Below are 24306 nucleotides of genomic sequence, written 5' to 3'. Positions count from 1 at the left end.
TTTGAATTCACCAACCTTATTGAGTTTATTACACGTTTATCCTTATTTAGCACAACTAGTCAACCTGGTGATGTGAGTTTCATAAACCACGCCCGTTGGTTCTAGAGATCTGGTCGTAAACACGAGAGGAGACCGAGTCGTTTCTGGCTCTTGGACACGCCAATACTCAGCCAGTCACAATAACCCGCCCTGACTGGTGGGACGGCGCCATGGCGCATCCGTGATAGCGTGATCTCTGATGATTGCTTGGGTGAAATCCCGTAACCCACGCTGGATCTATAAAAGGTTAAGACGATGGTCTAAACGTGTTTAAAGGTTGGAATCGCTTGGGAATTTTTCTACTTCTACACAAAAACACGTGTGAAATCATTCTGAGGAATTACAAACCGACTCCACACAAAAATATTTTCCTCAGACTTTACTTTCATCCAAAAACACCTCCAGCTGCAGCCTCGGAGACCTTAAAGCTTCTAGCTGGAGGTGTTTGCAGGTACCCTGATGAGATGTTCCCTCCTAACTGGCGAGGGTGTGCATGTGTGTGTGTGTGTGTGTGTGCGTGCGCGCGTGTGTGTGCCTGTGGGTGTGTATGTGTGTGCGTGCGTGCGCGCGCGTGTGTGTCTCTGGGTGTGTGTATGTGTGTGCGTGTGTGCGTGCGTGCGTGCGTGCGCACGTGTGTGTGTCTGTGGGTGTGTATGTGTGTGTTTGCAAGTGTGTGTGTGCATGTAACTGTGTGTGTGTGTGCGCACGCGTGCACATGTGTGTGTGTGTGTGTGTGTGCATGCCTGTGTGTGTGTGTGTGTGCGTGTGTGTGTGTGTGTGTGTGTCTGTGGGTGTGTATGTGTGTGTTTGCGAGCGTGTGTGTGTGTGTGCATGCCTGTGTGTGTGCATGCCTGTGTGTGTGTGTGTGTGTGTGTGTGTGTGTGTGTGTGTGTGCATGCCTGTGTGTGTGTGTGCGTGTGTGTGTGTGTGTGTGTGTGTGTGACTGTGTGTGTGTGTACGTGCGTGTGTGTGTGTGTGTGTGTGTGTGTGTGTGCGTGTGTGTGTGTGTGTGTGTGTGTGTGCGTGTGTGTGTGTGTGCGCACGCGTGCACGTGTGTGTGTGTTGCTTCTATCATTAGAAAAAAGCAGTGATGTCGACACCAAAAGAAAGTTTTTCAGTGGCGTTTTTCTCTTTATTTAGTCAGGTGAGTTTATTCTAATCATATAAATAATTTGTAGAAATCAGGTTTATTAACGTTCATCTTTACATTTTAGGTTTAGTCGTTTATTTTGTTTTTCTTTATCTGGCTGGGACCCGTCTGAAAAACACTGGTAACGCTTAACATGAAGGGTCTCTTTATTAATGCTACTTAGTGCATTATTAAGCATTAATAAACTACTAACAACTGCATTACTAAGCAGCCACCCCCACCCTCTGTCCTAACCTAAAGGGCACTTATCATTAACGACAACATTAATAGAAGGATTGTTTATTAATGCTTTATGATGCACTAAGTAACATTAAGATGCGAGTTAAATAGTTTCAGTAATCTTTACATCTATCTGTTGTTTTCATTCTAACTGAGGTCATCAGCCACCGTCCACTCAAGCCTTCAGAGACCGCGCCTTCTCAGATTCACGAGTCAGTCGTCATACCGGTGATGCCCCGCGTTGAAAACAACAGGGGCCCTAGCAACGACCCCTGAGGCAGCCTCTGTGCTGAGCTCTGCCCGAAACCCGGGCAGAAGAGGCTCAAGGTTCTCGCGCTCGGTTACAAAAGGTACCAGCTGCCTGTGGACAACATCCTGCAGGATGGTTTCCACCATGATCCACATCCCAGGCAGCGGCTGAGGGTTGGAACACAGACACCAAAACTCTGTACGACAAATAACTTAATCTTATAGTTAATCTCCTAAAACCCGAACACGAATGAAACCAACACACATCCTGCTGCTGCTGCTGCTTTAGCGTGAACCCAGCCGCTCATTTCTGCCCGCTCAGCCGTCAGCGTTGAGTATTCCTAATTATCGTTTAACAAATTCCTGAAGCTTCACTCAGAAAAGCTCTTCCCGTTTAAGGCATCTTCAGCACATTGTTCTTGATGGCTCCAATCATCCAATCAGTGTGCTTTGTTCTCCAGCACTCAGAGGGTTAGGTGATTAAAAACGCCTCCCTCCCTCCGTCCGACACACTTCTGAGCTCTTGATTTAAGGAATTAAGAGACTCCAGCATCTGAAGCCTGCAGAGATTAACGAGCGCCTCTGATCGGCCCCGACGCTGCTCCCACCCCCTTAAACCTCGGGGTCTCCGCTTGCAGAACGGTTCTGTGACTTTTGAAACACAGAAAAGTGTTTTCTACTGGCTCTGTGTTTACAGAGGGGTTGGAACGCTATCGAGGCGCGCGCGTGTGCGGTCGTTCTGGACTTCCGGCGAAAACGGTTTCACTGTCAAAGGAAACCAGAAACATTGGAGGCGACAGAAGGAAAGTGTTGGCGGCAGCTGGTCTCCACATCCTGCTGAGCTCGACTTCCTATATCTGAGAGGTGTTTGTGCGCCAGAAATGCTTCACGGCAGCCAAAAGCTGCTCACGGCGGGAAACAACGGGATGAAAATGGGATGAAGAGTCGGAATATTCAGAAACACAAAGAATCCCTACAAGTAGAAAAGACAAAAACAGGAGCAGAAGTGAGCTCACGGTGGAGGTTTTCAGCAGACGTGAAGGTCTAACTGTTATTAACGCGTGTGTGGAAAACGCCGCGTTCATGATTCATGCTCAGCAATAATAATTATTATTATTATTAATATTATAAAGCTGCTTATCTGAAGCTTGAAACTTAGTAGAAAAACCTCCAGAATAAAGAAAAACTAACCATTCTTCCCAAATGGAGACGCTGCGGTTTGAAAGGTTTAACCAGATTCCCGATTTTCCTATAAAGGAGGAAATAAAACAAAAAGGACACTGGAAGTGTTTCTTATCGAGCCTTTTCAGCTGAAACTTCGGACGACGGCAAAAAGAGACCAAGCCGCCGGCGCTCGGCTCTGTGCAGATGGAGGAAGTCAGGTGGAAACCGTCAGTCGGCAGGAAAATCGGACAATAAAAGACTTAGAAATGGGTTTCATTGTCCCCGACTCCACTCATATCAACACTAGACCCACCCGACGCTGTCATGAAAACGCTTAGCTTGTTTTTCTGGAACAAGCCGCTCGAGCGCCTCTGCTGTTCGCCTCTAAACACAAAGAAAAGTCTGAGGGTCTCGGCTGAGACGGAAGTCTCTGTCAACTTCTCCCTCCCTCGGATATCTTCTACATGCTTCAGTCACGTTTACACCTTTGGCTGCAGACTGTGTGCTGTAACGTGATGAAGGAGCTACTCCTCCAAGGTTATTTAACCTTTTTCCACAGTTGCCTTTGACACAGCGCCAGAGTGCATGAAACAGCCTCAAGGTCATGCATTTGCTTCTAAACTGTTTACTTTCCAGTGACAGAAGACAGAAGATGAAGAGACTCTTTTCTTTTATTAAATCAAAGAACTCTATTTTTAAAGAGCAAGTCACCCCCTACCAGAGTATTACTCCACTCCCACTTCATGTTTGAAAAATGCAACAAATGCCGTTGCCTGGCAGACCGAGAGGGCGGAGCCGCTAACAAACACACACAGGTTCACGACAGCATTGTGACATCATAATGTACCAGTTGACATCATAGCATACCTCTTAGCCAATAGCGGTGGCAGATTTAAATTCAAATACAGCGCATAGTTTTTACCTGATTATGACACAACACTGACAGTTTTAAGCAGAATATTTAAATTTGAACTAAAATGCACTGAAGTACCAAACTATTGACTACACGTGTCTGCAGCACGATTAGACACTCGCTTATATAGTTTATCAGCAAAAAAAAGTTGATTTGGGGGTGACTTGCTCTTTAATAAAGCTAATCAAAACAACTGTTAGTCAATAATAACCATGTGACCGATCTGTGAAATCACAATATTATGATTAATATGTTTTAATAAGTAATATGACTTAATCTAGTTCACTAGACACACTGACACACGTAAGGTAAGCAATCACATGACACATTGCTGTTGTTGATCCAATCAGAACCTTCCTAGTCTGAAGCGTGGCAGAGTCTCTGTGGTGTTTATAAATCTGTCGGCTTTGATTCGTCCAGAATCAAAAACATCCAGATTAATAAAACAGTTCCAACGCCGTCTTAAGTTCAGTTCTCAAGATCCCATGGAGTTCACCGCATGCTAAGCGGAGTATCGGACCGGCCATTCTGTACTTCTCTTTTTAAGCTGAGAACCATCAAGCTGGAAAAATCTGTTGTTTATACCAATCAAGCAACGGTTCCTTTCAGAATAAAAGCTGAACTCGCTGACCCAAGGAGGGTCCCCTTTTGACGCTGTGAACCACCTGTCGCTTTTTACCTGGAGACAATCCAAGGACTGGTTTGTCGTGCTGTCTACGCTGTTTCATCGGCTCCAGTACCAGAGGAGGGTCTGTGGACCTGGCATCCGGATCTGTACGGAGGTCTCAATTCTGAGTGTACGTGGATGCGACAAATGGCGTCTCATGTGGTCATGAAACTACTCTGATCAGTTAGAAACAAAACATCATCCCATTCAGACTTGTCTCTCCGGGTACGAGAGTTCTGAATGACACTCGTTCACACACACATCCATCTCACACCTCATTCAAACAGAACATCCATCATTAGAAAGTTAGTAATGTTAAATTGTTTGAAATTATTTAGTAATAAATCATCTTAAACGGTTGAAGGTCTCTCTCTCTTCTCTTGTCTCTCAGTTAATACAAAGTGTTGTCTAAATCCCTGCATTAAAAAGATCCAATCTTCTGATTTAAATAACCCAGTGTCCGCAAGATGGATTTCATACTAGATATGAAATTTTAATGTCTTACGGTCCTTAATTAAATGTAAATTAATAATGTTACAGTGGGTATGAAGTAAAGAAGCAGAGCTTCAGCTGTTTTGCTCACCGAAGTGCAGATCTTATAGCCAACTCCAAAGTCAAAGCGACACTGCTCATCCATGGAATAGTTGATTCCCGGGAGTTCAGGAAGCTGTGGCCAGTCGTGTTTGAAGGGGTCATCCAGGAGACAGTTGTATGTGCTGAAGGGGAGGAGACTGGAGGTAAGACTGACGCATGCAACCAACCCTTCCTCGGGACTAAAAGCCCGCTGCTGCTAAAGGAACTCACTGGATGTATCTTCTGAGCTCCTGTCCGCTGCACATGGACCAGTGGTAGTGATGGAAGGCTGCCTGCACCAGCGGGGCCATCACGCTTCCCATCGCCGTCTCGTCGCCACAACGGTTTCCCTGCCCATCGTGCTCCATGCCCAACCTGCACCCGGAAAAGCACAAAGAGCATATAAGGGACCAGGAGTGAAAAGTGACCTTTGACCCTGAGACAAAGATCTCCTCCCGCCCAGACAGACGAGAAGCGGTCGGTTCTGGTTCTGACCCACAGAGGGTGTTGGGATCTGCTGAAGTGGAACACTCGGAGCGTGGGTCATCAGATAGCTCCCCACATGGACGCTTTTAACAATCCTAATCCTTTATCTGCTGAATCTGGACATCCACCAGCTCAACTGGCGTCTCTGTCCAAACGGACTCAGACGGTTCCGGGACCAGCTGACCAGGAGGCAAACAGCTGGCTTCTTCATCCATCTTTCCATCGAGGAAGACCAAAAGCCAAAAGGAAGGAACCCTACAAACATTTAAAAATGATGCAGCTAATTATCCAGACCCAGGTCTCTGAATATCTGATCAAATCACCTCAAACAGGCTGCAGAGGAGAATGTTTTCACTCAGCTGCAGCTAAACTTCACCTCACATGTGAATAAAGTGAAACTAATAACGTGACAACAGAACTTCCAGACGATCCTGCTACGGCCGGTCTCCTTTGGCCCGCTGGACCCGGTTCCACGATGCGGACGACGCAGCAAATGCAGCACTGTGCAGGCCGACAATACGCCTTCTACCAGAGCCTTCCCAGTGCAGCTCAAATCAGCTCGGCCCGGTTCCGAGCCGTTTCCAGTAGCGACAGGTTCCAGACTGCTGCCTCTGTTTCAGTAGCAGCTTGGCTGTGGTTCTAACCAGAGGTCTGCATCGGGACCTCACGGGTCCCGTGGGATGCAACACAGAGGTCCCAAATGATCCCGCTAGGGAGGAGGAAACACAAGAGGCAGCCAACAAAACATGGACGCACGAAACGAAAGAGGAAACTTAGATGAATAAAAACAACAAAGGCGCTCCGTGGACAGCCAAATAAACCAGTGGTGGATTTTCTGCTGGCCTGTGTGGGGAGGAGGGAACGAGCCGTAATGGTCAGAAATTCAGAGTTTAGCCGGATTTGAACAATCCCGTCCCGAGTAGAGCTCCAACCACAACGAGCCTGGCCAAAAGCGTGACGCCAGAAGAGGTCGAGCACTGATTGGCGAGGGGGTGGAGTCACCGAATGCTCCAGACTCTTACAGACTGAGAACGTTCCACGTCCTCCACATTCAGGTCACCTTGCGCTACTTTTAAAACTCTGGAGCTCCGCTGAGACGGATGCATGGAACAGAACAATCCCAACACAGATGTCCTCTCTGGGATTTATGTGGAAAGGTTAACACAGTTTACCCTCCATTCCCTCAGGACGTTACCCAAATCTGCACTGGAAGGATGCATGGGAACGCCCACCAACGGGAAGAAAGTTCCCAGGATTGTTTTTTCTACAGACGGTTGTTAAAGATGCACCAAGAAGCTGCTGCAGCTAAAACAGTAAACATAACGAGCAGATCTACATAATCAGGAATTCACGTCTGCAGCTGAGAGTGAAACAGTAGAAAAGGAGTTCGTTAACAGTAAAGAAATCATTTTTAAATGCAAACACTAAAGTTGAAGTTTCGTCCTTTTGGGAAAAATTCCTCCTGTACAGAAAAATCTTATTGAATGAATTAATCTTTTCAAGGATGGACTGAAGATCTGCAGACTGCGAGTTTTGCTTCATAAAACAGGAATATTAAAATTTGCTCAGAGAGGACCGAGGACTCAGCCAGCTGATCCTCTGGAGGATTTGATCACGTCTAGTTTGTTGTTATGAGATGTTTTAGGTTGATGTCTTGAACGCGCTGCTGCAGATGAACTCTAAACTCAAATGAAGGAGCGGGAGACATCGTGGCCGTAATTCCTTGCAGCCTTGTTGCCGAGCAGTCTGAACAAACTCCTCCACGGTTCGGTTCAGACGGCGGCTGAGCTGAGGTTCATTTTACCACATAATGAGACTGTCAATCAAAAATGCTAAAAAAGCAATAACTCATTATTCTCGTTCCATTTCTAACGGAGCAATATTCAGTGATCACGCAGCTCGTTTTCACAGCTCTACTGTTAGTTTGAGTTTTAGTTCTTTACGATCGTTACTCAGGAGCAGCAACACAGGATGTGACGGATCCATCCCTAAAGAACAGACAGCCGGGCCTCAGAGAACAGCTGCCTGTAATAAAACAGGACAATAAGTTCCCTGCACTCCAACATTAAGTCACCTACACCATATAAACAAGTGTGTGTGTGTGTGTGTGTGTGCGTGCGAGGGTGCACCTACACATGTCCTGTCTCATGAGCCACGACAAAGGCAGAAGAAAAGCCGTCTTCGTGGTTGAGAGTGCAGCTTCGGACCGGATGGCACATTCCTGTGACCGGAGCATAACCTGGGGGTGGGGGGTTAAAAGTTAGCGTTATAAAAAATAAATAAAACAAATTTGATGCTTTTATGCATTTATGAAGGCCTAAGATTTGAGCCTAAGTGATGAAGTCTATTTCCACACGGACTTTGAGCTTATTATGCACACAAACACTCGCGTGCACACATATGCACATATACACACACATGCACACACACATATGCACATATACACACACACACACGCACACACATATATGCACATATACACACACACACATGCACACACAAATATGCACATATACACACACACACATGCACACACAACTACACACACACATGCACACACATATGTGCACATATACAAACACACATGCACACACATATATGCACATATACACACACACACATGCACACACATATGTGCACATATACAAACACACATGCACACACATATATGCACATATACACACACACACACATGCACACACATATATGCACATATACACACACACACATGCACACACATATGTGCACATATACAAACACACATGCACACACATATATGCACATATACACACACACACACATGCACACACATGCACACACATATGTGCACATATACACACACACACACATGCACACACATATATGCACATATACACACACACACATGCACACACATATATAAACATATACACACACACACACACATCCATCCATCCATTTTCTGAGCCCGCTTTGTCCACGCAGGGTCACGGGGAGGGGCTGGTGCCTATATCCAACGGTCAATGGGCAATCAGGTGGGGTACACCCTGGACAGAGAGTCAATCCATCACAGGGCAACACAGAGACATAGAGGACAAACAATCATGCACACACACACACACACACACACACACACTCACACCTAAGGACAATTTAGACAGAACAATCAACCTAACAGTCATGTTTTTGGACTGTGGGATGCACACACATATATATGCACACATATATGCACATATACACACACACATACATGCACAAACATATATGCACACACATATGCACACACATATATGCACACACATATACACACACATATATGCACACATATATACACACACACATAGATGCACACACATATATGCTCATATACACACACATATATGCACAAATATACACACACATACATGCACACACATATATGCACATATATACACACACACACACACACATAAACACGCACATGCAAGCACACACACACACACGAACATGCACGCACGTGCGCACACACACACACACACACACACACACATGCGCACGCATACACACACACACACGCACGCACGCACCCTCTGAAACTAGTTCACAGAGTTAAACTCTCATCTAGGACGACGCTTCAGAGACACTCGTCCTCGGTCGAGTCTGCGACCTGGCAGCTTCAAATCCTCACAATGAAAACAAGCTAATTGATATTCCAGAATAAAATCCTGCACTTCGCCGCTTCTCCGGCCTCCTAATTACAAGACACTCACATCTGGGCCGTCTCACCAACACATTCTCACACCCAAAGTGTCAAAATATGACGCGTGTGACCAAGCCTCAATATATGACGATTCGGGATGCCCCAGCGCGTCAGGAGATGACGATCAGGGACACACTGATGATGCACCGTCCCAGATCGTCGGTATCCGACGCCGGTGGTGAGACGGATATTAGAACGACTTGTGAACTACTTAATCTTCCCCTCACCCCAATCCTAACCTTAGGGTCACAGTTACTGACCTTAAGGTTAGGATTGGGGTGAGGGGAAGGTTAAATAGTCGAAAAATGTCCGTGTGACTGCGAGTGTCAAAACACTGACACCAGCGGAGCCACGTGTCCCTGATCGTCATCTCCTGACGCGATGGGGCATCCCGAATCGTCATATATTGAGGCTTGGTCACACGCGTCATATTTGGATGCTTTGGGTGTGAGAATGTGTTGGTCTCACACAGCGGCGCGACTCAAAAGTCGGTCAACAATCTATTGTTCTGGTCACAGCCGTCTGTTTTAATAAGAAGGAAACTGAAGATCGGAGCTTTTGAAGCATCGTCCTGTTTCTCTCACGTTGACGCAGTTTGGAGCTTTCTTTCGTTTGAACTCGTATTTTTTATAAGTTGTTGTTTTAATTGACGTATTTTATTTTGATCGAGTCCGAGGACATCAGGTTGGTCATGTATTCTACGCGTATGCACCAAACATCTGGAATCCTCTGCCTTTCGGCCTGAGGGTTGGGGTCAGCCACACTGAAGTTAAAAACAAGCCTATGGTTAGGTTGTCCTGTTGTTTTTATTTTTATTCTCTTTTATTGTTCAGTTGTTTATTTTTAGTCAGCATTTCTAGATGAGAGTTTGTAAAGTTTTAGCTGCTTTAATTACTTGTAGCTCAGTCTCTGTTTTATGTGTTTGTATTCGTTTTTTGTTGTTGTTTATTTTAAGTGTGTATACACTGTAGAGAAGATGTTCTTACATTTAATTAGAAACCATAGGATGTGAAATATCATAAAATATGAAATATCACCTTAATGGATCTTTGAGTAAATTTAACCGGAAGACCGGATCTTTTTATTGCAGGGATTGAGCAACACTTCGTATCAACTCCAAGAAAGAGAGAGTCAGGTTTAAAAAGTTAAAAGACTTATTTCTAAACAATTTAAACAAGAATAACTTTAAACACAATGTGTATGATGTAACTAAGGTGGAGTGAGACCGAGGATGGTGTGTGTGTGAAATATGTTCAGAACCAGCAAGCTTTGGTTTGAGATGACAACACACATTGAGACGCCATTTTTCGGTCTACGTACCCCAACGGAAGTCCCCGTTTAGATCCGGAATATCGGGGGTCCAGCTTTAGACCCTCTTGGAACCGACGCCTGTAGATATGCAGCGGTTGCCGACCCTTCCTGTCTTGAGTTACGCCCAGGTCACGACAGTTTATTGGCATCAGCGAGACCCTGAAGGGGTTGTGATGGTTCAGCTTTTATTCTGAAGGAGCCGTTGCAGCAGGTGGAACATGCAACAGATTTAATCCAGCTTGTCGTTACGTTCTTTCGGCTTTAAGAGGAAAGTTACGGATTGGCCACTCCGATAACTTCTCTAGAACGCTTGGAGCTGAAGTTAAGATGACGTGGGGCATAGTTTTATAATTTGGATGTTTTGATTTACTGTCAAATCAGGATTTGACAACAAATGGGGATTTACATCTGGAAGGTTCTGATTGGATCAGAAAAAGGAAACGTGTCATGTGACTTTAGCATTATGTGTGATCAGTCTAGTGTCAATATTTAAAAGTTATATTTTTATTATATACTATCTTAGGATTATAATATCAAGTAATTAAAATTCTCATTTCACAGAATGATTGAAATTGAGCTTCACATGATTATTTGGACTAACAAAGTTATTTGATTATTATTGAAAGAGAAAGAATTATGCCTTCTTTCTTCTTTCCTGTGCTGTCCGGAGAAGCAGCCGTATAGATAAGAGCACAGAGCATGGGTGGCCTTGGCCCATGTCCTGCAGAAGAGGTTTGTGTCAGAAACTTGCGTTTCTGCTTGGGCAGAGCAACTAGAGCAGGGCCTTTAGGTCAGAAATGGACAATTCATCACGCTACAATGCTGGTGAGTGAGTGGTTATTTTATTACTGTAAAGCACATTGTGTTGCTATGCAGGAAATGTGCTCTAGTCCTTTCCTGCTCGTCGTGTTTGATGATAGTTGGAAAATCTTGGTTTTTACTGCTTTATCTAAATGAATGAGCTACAAAATGTGTTTCAATCACATCTTTGTCATCAGCTCCTTAATGTGGGCTGACTGTCGGCGGGCAAAGATCTCATAAGCCAGTTTGTTTATAGCAGCCCGGAGGAATAGTTCCATTTTAAAACAAGTCACACACACCAGCAGAGGCTTAATGACATCTGGCCTCCAGCGGGGCCCAAAACATCCGGCAGCAGCTCAGCAGACGACCATGTTTTCCCCAGACAGACGACTAGTAGTCCTACAGGAACGCACAGAACCAATCAGGTCCTAATGTCCCCGAACACATCTGACCAATCTGCAGGGACGATTGCTGGATCTGATTCATTTTCCCAACAGACCTTAACTTTACACGACGAAACACAAAACCTGGATTTATAAACCACATCTACTTTATTCACTCAGGAGGCTGAAAAACAACCGCCCTGAAGCCCTAACCCATCCATCTATCCATCCATCCATCATCCATCCATCCATCCATCCATCATCATCCATCCATTCATTCATCCATACATCATCATCCATCCATCCATCCATCATCATCCATCCATCCATCATCATCCATCATCATCCATCCATCCATCCATCCATCATCATCCATCCATTCATCCATCCATCATCATCCATCCATCCATCCATCCATCATCATCCATCCATCCATTCATCCATCCATCCATCCATCCATCATCATCCATCCATTCATCCATCCATCATCATCCATCCATCCATTCATCCATCCATCATCATCCATCCATCCATCCATCATCATCCATCCATCCATCATCATCCATCCATCCATTCATCCATCCATCATCATCCATTCATCCATCCATCATCATCCATCCATCTGTCATCCATCCATCCATCATCATCCATCCATCCATCCATCATCATCCATCCATCTATCCATCCATCCATCCATCATCATCATCCATCCATCCATCCATCCATCATCATCCATCTATCCATCATCATCCATCCATCCATCATCATCATCCATCCATTCATCCATCCATCATCATCCATCCATCCATTCATCCATCCATCATCATCCATCCATCCATCCATCCATCATCATCCATCCATCCATCATCATCCATCCATCCATTCATCCATCCATCATCATCCATTCATCCATCCATCATCATCCATCCATCTATCCATCATCATCCATCCATCTGTCATCCATCCATCCATCATCATCCATCCATCCATCCATCATCATCCATCCATCTATCCATCCATCCATCCATCCATCATCATCATCCATCCATCCATCCATCCATCATCATCCATCTATCCATCATCATCCATCCATCCATCATCATCCATCCATCCATCCATCTATCATCCATCCATCATCATCCATCCATCTGTCATCCATCCATCCATCTATCCATCCATTCATCATCATCCATCCATCCATCCATCCATCATCATCCATCCATCCATCCATCCATCTATCCATCCATTCATCATCCATCCATCCATCCATCATCATCCATCCATCCATCCATCCATCCATTCATCATCCATCCATCTATCCATCCATCCATTCATCATCCATCCATCCATCCATCTATCCATCCATTCATCATCCATCCATCCATCATCATCCATCCATCCATCCATCCATCCATTCATCATCCATCCATCTATCCATCATCATCCATCCATCCATCCATCCATCTATCATCCATCCATCATCATCCATCCATCTGTCATCCATCCATCCATCTATCCATCCATTCATCATCATCATCCATCCATCCATCCATCCATCCATCATCATCCATCCATCCATCCATCATCATCCATCCATCCATCCATCATCCATCCATCTATCCATCCATCCATTCATCATCCATCCATCCATTCATCCAATCATCCATCCATCCATCCATCCAATCAACCATCCATCCATTATCCATCCATCCATCCATCCATCCACCATCATATTGTTCACATCTGTTATTCTTCTGGTTCATCTGAAATCATTTAAACTGTACTGGAAGGTTCTGATTGATGCAGAGTTATCGGTTTTCAGTGAACTTGGTAAACGGTTAAGTGTGTTGCTCAAGGACAAAATGACTGTGACAGAGACTCGATCCCACAACCCTCCAGTTACGAGGCGGGCACCCCCCTCTGCCAACGTCGTCTCCAACTTTACGTTTAGTTTGAAGCCGATCGTGTTTCACCTTAATGCGCCAAAACATCAAAGCCAACGCTTCACAAAATCAACAAAAACATCTTTTACTTTCCTCTTCGTGGGAATCAGAAACACGAAGCCGCTGATCAGAACCGTGAGATGTTCTCTCAGGTGTTTTAGCGAGAGCATCCCCCACACCCAAACCCATCTGATTTAAACGCTCTTTGGTTTCAGCTTCACGTGTAACACAAGAAGCTTAATTACACCGGTTGTGTCATTTTCCTGCTTTGGTGGCTAAATAGATATAGATCTGTTTTCTACCAATTAGTGCTTTATTGTGATTTTGTGCGTAAACCAGCTCAGAGTCTCGTCGGAGCAGCAGACGTAAACAGAGAGGAAAAAACGGGCTGTTGCATTCAACTCCTAGCGGCTTTAATCCCTCATAAGTTCTATGTTTCACATTATTAAAGGTTTTATTTAAAGCTTTTGGTTTAGCAGCAACAACCAGCAATGAATGGAAAACTAAATAACTTAGATGGTTTTAACACCCGAGTTTAAACATGTGACTCATTGATTCACATTTTGAAAACGAGATAACCTTTGACCCTTGCAGGAATCCACGTCAGGACCGTTTCCGGTCTGATCACTGCCGTGTTGATGGATAACCTCTGCTCGGGTTCTAATCACAGGGCGGCTCAGAGCGCTGCAGGCGAACCCACCGCGGCGCTGATTTGTCCTTTGCAGCCTTACCCTGCATGCCCGTGGGGCCGAAGCCTTGGCGGGTGAGGAAAATGGCGTGGTCGTGGTGCTCGGCGTGATCAGGGTCACCTTTCTGCTGCACAAAGGCCCAGCGGCACACGTTCTCCAGGCTGCGTGACGGGTTTCCTCTTTCAATAAGGCTGATGGACTGACACACAAGAGGAAAAAATAAAAATAAAACCCCAGCTCAACACGACTCTGATTTTCTCAAGCAGCAGCCAGAAATAACACATCATTATTCCCATTCTGTGGAGAGAGAACGAGCGCCACTGAGGGCTCAAGCTGGAGAGGAGCTAGGGTCGGCCGGAATCAGCGTGGAAGAAAAATGAATGATTTTGATGGATTTGATCTAAAGATGCGTTGGTCGTCCAAATTAAATAATCATGCATATTTTTTGCGGATCTACTCGCTGTCGGATGCGCTTAAAGGAAGCAAACAGTAGAAGGTTTATCTTAAATCTGGAAAACAAGCTAGCTTTAAAGACTTTTTCATGCCTCTTAACATCGTTCCAACATAGTTCCGCTATAAAGATATAAAAACGACTACGGTGGTTCTCTCACATGTCTAAAAACCTCCACCAATAGGATTGTTTTTCACATCAATGTTTATGACTCTCGCATCGCATCACCAGAGTGGCAACAAACAACCCATTTAGCCCATAATTATGTTGTTTCGCTCGTTTGGAGGATTTCGTGAAGCAGATGTCCCAAAAAGAAAATCACCATCTGAAGTCACGGACCTAGAGAACGACGACTGTAACCACGTGTTCACACTCACTTTGGCGTACCCCAGCATGATCATCCGGACCAGAACCACGTTGATGTGGACCCCCAGCGACTCGTCGTGGTAGATCTCGTTCACCTGGAAGCAGAAACACGTCGTTTACATGCTGTGTCGGAAGGCCCGGTCCGGGTCCATCCGTGTCCGGCTGAACCACAGCCGTCGATAGAACTGACAGTAATGACTACTCTGATGGGTTCAGTAGTTCAGGAACCATCATCTAAAAACTCACTTCTTTCTGCAGATTCAACTCCACCTCCAAAGTTTGTTCATCTCTAGAAGTAGAGGTCAATGACAGATGACCTATAAACGTCGTGTTAAGTTCAGATCTGTTGTGAGGAACACAATCGACCCAACATCGAACAGCCAGTCAGCGAACAAATCGACATCTCGCTCGGCCTCCTGCCACCGCGAACAAGAAGACCTGATTATCCTCCAGGAGAGGGGCGGACGTTTAATTTGCTTTGGGACGCTGATGTCTCACTGAACTTACTGTCTCACTGAACTTACTGTCTCACTGCACATCTGTCTCACTGCACATCTGTCTCACTGAACATCTGTCTCACTGAACATCTGTCTCACTGAACTTACTGTCTCACTGCACATCTGTCTCACTGCACATCTGTCTCACTGAACATCTGTCTCACTGCACCATCTGTCGCTGTTCTGGAGGAGGTAAGACAGAAACGTGTCAAACCTGCTGCTAAACCCTCCTCCATCAGTAGTTCCCCCACACCCACTTCACATTCTCCATGAAGCGGTTTGGCTAAAAGTGTGTGTGTGTGTGTGTGTGTGTGTGTGTGTGTGTGTGTGTGTGTGTGTGTGTGTGTGTGTGTGTGTGTGTGTGTGTGTGTAGGTGTGCGTGTGTGTACTTTTGAATTGAATTGAGTGTGTGTGTGTGTGTGTGTGTGTGTGTGTGTGTGTGTGTGTGTGTGTGTGTGTGTGTGTGTGTGTGTGTGTGTGTGTGTAGGTGTGCGTGTGTGTACTTTTGAATTGAATTGAGTGTGTGTGTGTGTGTGTGTGTATGTGTATGAGTTTGTGTGTGCGTGTGTGTGTGTGTATGAGTTTGTGTGTGTGTGTGTGTGTGTGTGTGTGTGTGTGTGTGTGTGTGTAGGTGTGCGTGTGTGTATTTTTTAATTGAATTGAGTGTGTGTGCGTGTGTGTGTGTGTGTGTATGAGTTTGTGTGTACGTGTGCGCGTGTGTGTGTGTGCGTGTATGAGTTTGCGTGTGTGTGTGTGTGTGTGTGTGTGTGTGTGTGTGTGTGTGTGTGTGTGTGTGTGTGTGTGTGTGTGTGAGTGTATGAGTTTGTGTGTGTGTGTGTATATGTGTGGGTAACCCCGGGTTTCCACGGGAGCCGTCAGCAGCACGTTACTGCAGCAGCACGTCTAGCTGCTGCTTGGCCCTTCCCACGAGACGCGACGCAGCAGGGGAGCAGCTGTCACCGACCGAGCACGAAGTCACACGAATGACTTCGTCAGTAAACACAACAACAAGCAGGAGAAAACTACAACATGGCTCCAAAATGTTTGTGTTTTTATATTCTGTCCGTTTTATAATCGCCAATACGGACCTGAAAAACAAAAGAGACCGCTAGCTAGGTGATAACTTCTCACGGGGCCGCACAGTTAGTAACCTTTTTTAAAGTAAAGCAACCAGAAGGCAGTACGTTTCTTTATTCTGAAAATCTCGGAAGCTTCTCTCCATTTCCGCGTCCGATTTCCTGTCTTTCCTTCCCCAAAAATGTCGAACTTGACCCGTTTCAGAGGCGTCGCGCGTAGGAAATAGAACCGGCGCGTAAAGGCCGCGACATGCTGCTCCTGAGACGCGGCCGACTCGCGCTGCTGCCGGCTGCCGACGGCTCCAGTGGAAAAGGTTCTGTTGACCACAGCGGTTCCTATCAGCAGCTATGACGTGCTGCTGCAGTAACGTGCTGCTGACGGCTCCTGTGGAAAGCCGGGGTAAGTGTGTAGGTGTGCGTGTGTGTATTTTTGAATTGAGTGTGTGCGTGCGTACGTGTGTGTGTGTGTGTGTGTGTGTGTGTGTGTGTGTGTGTGTGTGTGTGTGTGTATGAGTTTGTGTGTACGTGTGCACGTGTGTGTGTGTATGTGTGTTTGTGTGTATGAGTTTGTGTGTGTGTGTGTGTGTGTGTGTGTGTATGTGTGTTTGTGTGTATGAGTTTGTGTGTGTGTGTGTGTGTGCGCGTGTATGTGTATGAGTTAGTCTGTGTGTGTGTGTGTGTGTGTGTGTGTGTGTGTGTGTGTGTGTGTGTGTGTGTATGAGTTTGTGTGTGTGTGTGTGTGTGTATGTGTATGAGTTTGTGTGTGTGTGTGTGTGTATGTGTGTTTGTGTGTGTGAGTTTGTGTGTGTGTGTGTATGTGTGTTTGTGTGTATGAGTGTGTGTGTGTGTGTGTGTGTGTGTAGGGGTGTGTGTGTATTTTTTAATTGAATTGAGTGTGTGTGCGTGCGTGTGTGTGATTTAGACACTCACACACACACAAAGGCAGATTTAAACCCACACCACGTGTCATCAGACACCGATCGGCTCGCTCTGAAAACATCAAGGCTGCATTTTCTTAACAGCTTCCTCCGTGCAGCTGCAGCAGGACTCATCTCCTCAGCTGAATCTGATGTGTTCACGCTCTGATCCATCACACCGACACAAAACAGCGCTGCATCTCAGAGGGAGGGAGAGCATATTGATGAGGGCGTTCACGGGGCTGAGACGCTCCCGAAGGCAGCGGTGGAAAAACACCTGTTTTAGACCGGGAGTCTCTCGTAGTCGTTCTGCTTCTCTGTTCCTGCTCTTTAGGGCCGTCGTGTCTCTTTGGTATCGTTTACTTCCATTTATGGCTGTTTTGAGCTTTTTAGTTGTCAAAGTCACTTTAAACTAGAATCCTAAAGTTCCTGTGATGCAGCTGAACCCAGACTTTTAAAACTCAGCAAAACAAAACAGTTTCTATGGGAAAACAAAGTCCTAAAAGCACTGGAACGTCAGGTGCCTCCATTATGGGAAAAATAACTCTTAATCACAATTATTAGATGTGATTAGTCACCGAGTCGGGAGGCTGTTTATTTCTCCTCCAAAGACAAAAACAGCGAGAATAAAAGCTCAATGGGGCGCCCGGACGACCACTCATGTCTCAAACTGTCAGAAAAATAAAGTTTGGTCACAAACAGCAGAAGGTTTTTGGCCCTGAGTTCACATGCAGTAGCTCTGCTGCCTTGCAGGAAGAAGGTTGCGTGTTCAAAACCCACCTGAGGACTCTGAAGTAGCATTTTCTCTACATGCACGTGCGAGTTTCCTCCAACTCACTAAAATAAACGCAGACCTTTCACACAATAAAGCTGAAATTTTATTTTGTACAAAAACTGAAAAGTAGGCTGTTTCAAAGATGGCTCCTAGGTGACCCTCAGAGGTCAACAATAAGCTGTTTACTGCTGAAACTAAACGTTCGCCTGGCGTTAATAAAGCGGACGAAAGCTGCTACGGACAGGGGCGGATTCAGCAATTTGGGGGCTCAAGGTGAACACAGGCATGGGGCCCCTTACACTAAATTTTCGACAATCTTATCTTTAACTGGATTTGCGAAACTCTCCCCTCTTCTGACACGAGTTATTTTCACTTTTTATTTGTCCTCTTTTTCCTGTCTGTCTCTCCCTTTGAGTGCCTTCTTCTTCCTGTCAGTGCTCCTGTGCTTTTGCCTTTCTTTTTTTTCTTCTATTTTCTATTTTGCTCTATGTTTTCCTCCCTTTAAACATTTTCCATTGTCTTTCCTTTCTGCTTCCTTTTGATGTTTACATAGAAAAATGACGTCATTTTTGGAAGTGAAGATAAGCTTTTTTAAAGCAAGCTGCTTCTTTCTCTTATTGGAGCCACTAGGATAACTCTGTTTCATGCTTCATGTTGGGACTACTGCTTCGAGTTTGTTACGAACGCTCCCACATCTCTTCTTCTTCTTATTCGCGGTCTTATGGCACTTGGCAAACAACAATTTGGTGCATTACTGCCACCAACTGGATTGGAGTGGAATGGCTACCAATCACTTCCTGTTTGTGCATCGGCGTCTTAAAGGAATGGTCCGTTGTGGCATTAACAGAGGGGTGCCAGCAGTCAGGGCTGGGGGGCCCCCTGACATAAGGGGGCCCCAGGCGGCCGCGGACCTTTGCCTAATGGTAAAACCGCCACTGGCTAAGGAAACGTGGACGTCCAAAGAGGGACGCATTTTATCCACCTGGAGAATGAAAGTTTGGGACTTGGAGAAAGACTTCTGGACGCTCCACCACAGAGCTTGATGTAAAAGCGGAAGGTGAACGCTGCACAACCTCATTCCTGCGCCAACGCCTCAAAACAAAACAAGAAAACACTCTAAAGTTTCCATCACTCAGGGAGAAACACAAAACAAAAAGCTAACTAAGCAGATTCTGATTCATTCATTACGTTTGAATGATTGTTGGATGATTCAGACAACCGGGCTGACAAGCCACGCTTTAAAGTCCAGGTGAAACAGGAAAAACTAGAATGTGGTGCAAAAGTTCCCCGATGTCACTAATTTAACCTAAAAGGTGAAGCTAATCTACGAGGCAGACTCCTCCCACGTGAAGTCGGACATATTTGTTATAATAGTGATGATTCAGACTCACAGCTGATGACTCCAGAACAGCTGCACAGGGTTCCTATGCCTTTAGAGGGTCTCGCAGTCTGAGCTGGATCACTGACACAGACGGACTTTTGCACCATAGGTTTTTTAGCCGTGATAAACGGAACAGACCGAGCAGCTAAAGGGCCGACAGCGGTGCTTAAATTTAATCCTGTCACCTCGATTCACACTTTAAATAACCAAACTGCTCCAGCGATGAGCGTGTGTGTGTGTGTGTGTGTGTGTGTGGTGTGTGTGTGTGTGTGTGTGTGTGTAAGAGAGGCTTCTCTTTGTTAACCCGACCACGCCTCCGTGCACACAGACGGGTCCATCAGGAGACGGTTCCGTGTGACAGAACAAGTCCGGCTGAGGCTTGGCCTCATCCCAGTCTAACAAAAAGAGCTGCTGACTCCGAGCCAGCAGGAATGGGACGTGACTAATCGTCTTCTGCCTGAACTGAAGGAATGGCTCCAAATTCTGGTGGAAACACCTTAAATCAGACCAACGAGCTGCAGCAGATTCATAACGTCCGTCTGCACCAACGGACCGGGATGCTGTCGGATCCGCACTAAAAGGACCTCTCCGGTTGCCACGTCTTCATTCTCTGAGGTGAGGGTTGTTTTGGGTGAAATACGCCGTCAGCTCAGCCTGTGCACACAATCGTATTTGAAACAACACACCAGCTGTTTAATACGCATCCTGAGACGGAGTCTGGAACAACACCTTCACGCGTGGAAAAGCTCCTCGCGGGAAACGATGACAGATAAAACGTGACCAAAGCAGGAAGACCCAAACGGATTGATTTGTTTTTGGATGTGATGAAGTAGAGACTCAGGTTTTGGCATGACTTACTGGCTGCTGCCTGCTCAGTCTCAGCATCTGATCCACAAACTAACTTATTCTATCAGAACAAACTCAACAAGTTTATCAGGGAGTTAGGACCACGTGAGGTTTTTCTGGTACAAAAATCTAGAAACGGCCTTAAACTAGGAGATGGGCTTCATGTCTTTGTTGTAAACTGTCCATCGGGTCGTGGAGCTATCAGGTCCAGCAGAGAAGCCCAAACCACTCCCCAGAAACACTCTCCAGCTCCTCCTCCAAGGTCAGAACGGATCAATGATCTCTGCAGAGGATCGTGGATCCGGCTAGAGGAGGGAGGTGATCAGGACACACCGTGGAGAGGTGCTGAAACCACCTCAGCTCTGGTGATGAGGAGCGGCTTTACTCCGACAGGGTTTCTGCGGGTTTAAGGAGACCAAATTTAAGACTTTAAGACCTTTTTTTAAGGCCACTTTGACCAAATTTAAGATATAATTTCCAGCTTTTGCCTGGAACCGCTGCTAACCACGTCGCGAACGTGGGATTAACCATCCAGTTACCATTAAACTTGCACTTCCCCATGGCGCAAGCTCCCACTAGCTTAACCAGCTAATGTGCGCATCTAAAAGTAGCCCCCTTCCACAACCAACTGAATGTGTACGGTTTCGCTTACGCCAACATCATACACAAAAAATGCTGAACACTATCTAGAAATTCATGAAAACTTTATAGGAATAGGTCACACATGACCTTAGGTGGGAGCCATCCATCAGCTCCCTGATCAAAAGGCCCAGCAGAGGATGGACTTTCTGCGGCAGTTGAAAAAGGCCAAGCTGCCGGCCCAGATGATGGTGCAGTTTTACACGGCCATCATTGAGTCCATCCTCACCTCCTCCATCGCTGTGTGGTAAGCTGGAGCCACGGTGAGGGACAAACATAGACTGCAGCGCATTGTGCGCTCTGCTGAGAAGGTGATTGGCTGCAGCCTTCCATCTCTCCAGGACGTGTAAGTCTCCAGAACTCGGAGGCGTGCAGGTCGGATAGCAGCTGACCCTTCTCACCCGGGTCACAGACTCTTTGAGCCGCTTCCCTCAGGCAGGAGGTTACGGTCCATCCGGACCAGAACCTCCCGCCATAAGAACAGCTTCTTTCCATCTGCCGTTAGACTTGTGAACAGCTTATAAATACACGACCATGCTGGTCTTCTGTACTCGACACAACATCACGTTATCGGCCATGTTACCATTACCTGCCATTTTTTATAGCTGAAAGTTTTATTCTAGTTTTTTTTTAATTATATTTTATTCTATTTATTATATTTATTCTATGACCAGCTCAGTGGCCTAGTGGTAGAGTGTCCGCCCTGAGACTGGGAGATCAGGGTTCGATTCCCGGTCGGGTCATACCAAAGACTTTGAAAAAATGGGACCCAACGCCTCCCTGCTTGACACTCAGCATTAAGGGTTGGATTGGGGGGTTAAACCACCAAATGGTTCCCGAGCGCGGCTGTGTCTGCAGCTCACCGCTCCCCCAGGGGATGGGTCAAATGTGGAGAACAAATTTCGCACACACACACCTGTGTGTGTGACAACTAATGGGACTTTAAAAATAGAATTAAATTAAAGTTAAAGTTAATCTTATTATTCATGTTATATGTAGCACATTAGTACCGAAGCAAGTTCCTAGTTTGTCAATTGTTTGTTCACTGACAATGGCAATAAACCTATTCTGATTCTGATTCTGAATAAAAGAATCTTGTTTATTGGGTCTTTGGTCATTTAAGACCGTTGGAAACTTTATTTAAGGATTATTTGTCATTTTTAAGGATTTTAAGGCCTTAAATTTGTAAAAGCTAATTTAAGACTTTTCAAGGACCCGCGGATACCCTGTCTGAGCAACAATGGAGTACACAACTCCTTCACATCTTAAAGACCAGAGAAATGATCTGTAGCTTCAGAGGTGTGACGCTCCCTGTGTAACAGCAGCTCCTCTCCTCAGTCAAACAGCCTCCGGCTCCGAGTGGAGAACAGCGGTGATGTTCAGAGGGCCCATGCTCATTAGCATATAGCATTCATGCTCAAAGAAAGGCCAGATGCTAATTTACATGCATGAGTCACACTTTGCCCACATTCACTGTAAATATGAAATGATGCATTTATGAGAATAACGTAAAATTGTGAAGAAACCCCCGCGATCTGCTCCTGATTGGCTTATTTCTTCTTCTTGCATTAATCTCTGGTTTTCATCAAAACAGTAAAACCACCTGAAACTAGAATCTGTTCCTGCTCAGAGGTGTCATCCGGACAGATAACCAATGGGGCTGGACACAACCTTTCTTAGACAGAGTCTCGTGGAGACTGAGGTGACGCGTAATAACATTCGACACCGTCGTGACAGACCTCAGGTTCTTATCGATCGCCGGGACAGCCGCCCGAAACGTCACTTTTTATCTGCACAGCGAGCTCCATCAGCAAAGATAAAAAAAAGATGGTCAGAAATGTTCCATGCATGAATCCTGCAATGCAAAGATGAGAAAAAACTACAAAAGTCATAAAAACCAGCATCAAAACATCCACACAGATATTCTGCAACTCTGTGGATTCTTTTGTTTTTGCTGATTATGAGACCAAAATAAATAAAAGGAGGATTTAATTAAACAGAAGAGCTGAATGTGCTAAGCAGCCATGCGTGCTTAAACAGATGGACAAGCAGCTCCAAGTCCAACAGCAGAGGAATTAAATCAAAGCCGGAGGATCGTTTCTGCAGAAAATAAAACCCTCACATCTCATTCAGTTAGAGAAACTCTGAGCAAACGTTACATCCGAGCTCCGATAAATACGTTCTCAGACCTTCCGTCAAGAGTTTAAGCAGCAGAGACGCCGTCCTTCATAAGCAGGCCAGCGGCTGCACACGTAAACGCTCATTAAACGCTGCAATCAGTCACCATTCTCCCAGCAGGACGGCAAAGAAGGAAGAGGCTCGCTCTTAATTAGCCAGAAAATCAAAGAGAACAAACAAGAAGAGCAGAGAAGGACAACGAGGGGAGGAGGAGACGAGAGAGACAACAATTCAATTCACGTAGGTGAACCGAAGGAGAAATCAGGAAGGAGAGGAAACGCGGTGGAAGTGATATAAATAAATATACGTTAGAAGGACAGAAGGGAGAGAAGAAGCAGAGAGGGTGAAGGAACCGAGCAGCGAGGAGGAGAGAGAGATCCAGATGAACGGATACGGTCAATCACGGGTTTGCTGCCTCGGCAGAGACCTCTGCTGGAGACCAGCATCTATTTCTCCAGGATCCCATCAGCTCCCAGCTCAGTTACCCGTCTCCAGCTGATGCCCGGGACACCAGCGGTTAAAAAACACCTCCTGCTGCTAACACATTTGCTTCTGCTGAAGCCGTCTAACGTTCCTGCTCTCATGTCTGTTCCCAACATTGTAGCATCAACGCTACGGAACCATTACGGCGTTGGGATGTGGTGGTCGGCATCTCCAGCCCAACCCAGTGGACACAAGAGGCTTTCATCACCTGCTGCCTCGTTGCCGAGTAACAGCAGCGGCTTACTGAGAGACTCCTCTCTGCAGAAGCACAAGAGCTGGGCCTGATCTTCCATCCAAACGGGAATGCCTCGTTAAAGGAACGCTTCACCGTGCATTTGAGGGAATGTGGCGCACGCAGCCGACTTCTAACAGCAACAGAGGAGCTTTTCCGC

General features: G+C 45.8%; 1 protein-coding gene across 2 annotated transcripts in view; it reads right to left on the bottom strand.

Annotated features, from left to right (window-relative positions):
- Nucleotides 1-24306, bottom strand: part of adamts3 (ADAM metallopeptidase with thrombospondin type 1 motif, 3) — a 167024-nt gene that overhangs the window by 61638 nt on the left and 81080 nt on the right. For both annotated transcript variants that reach the window (XM_015960279.3, XM_070555619.1), the window contains 5 exons: nucleotides 15134-15217; nucleotides 14348-14504; nucleotides 7594-7699; nucleotides 5206-5349; nucleotides 4985-5117 (listed from right to left, as the gene is read on the bottom strand). In XM_015960279.3, the coding sequence (XP_015815765.3) occupies nucleotides 4985-5117; nucleotides 5206-5349; nucleotides 7594-7699; nucleotides 14348-14504; nucleotides 15134-15217 (624 nt within the window). The remainder of the gene's footprint in view (nucleotides 1-4984; nucleotides 5118-5205; nucleotides 5350-7593; nucleotides 7700-14347; nucleotides 14505-15133; nucleotides 15218-24306) is intronic.

Source organism: Nothobranchius furzeri, chromosome 10, assembly GCF_043380555.1.
Source record: "Nothobranchius furzeri strain GRZ-AD chromosome 10, NfurGRZ-RIMD1, whole genome shotgun sequence".
NCBI lineage: Eukaryota > Metazoa > Chordata > Actinopteri > Cyprinodontiformes > Nothobranchiidae > Nothobranchius > Nothobranchius furzeri.
This window is presented reverse-complemented; position numbering and strand designations above follow the sequence as displayed.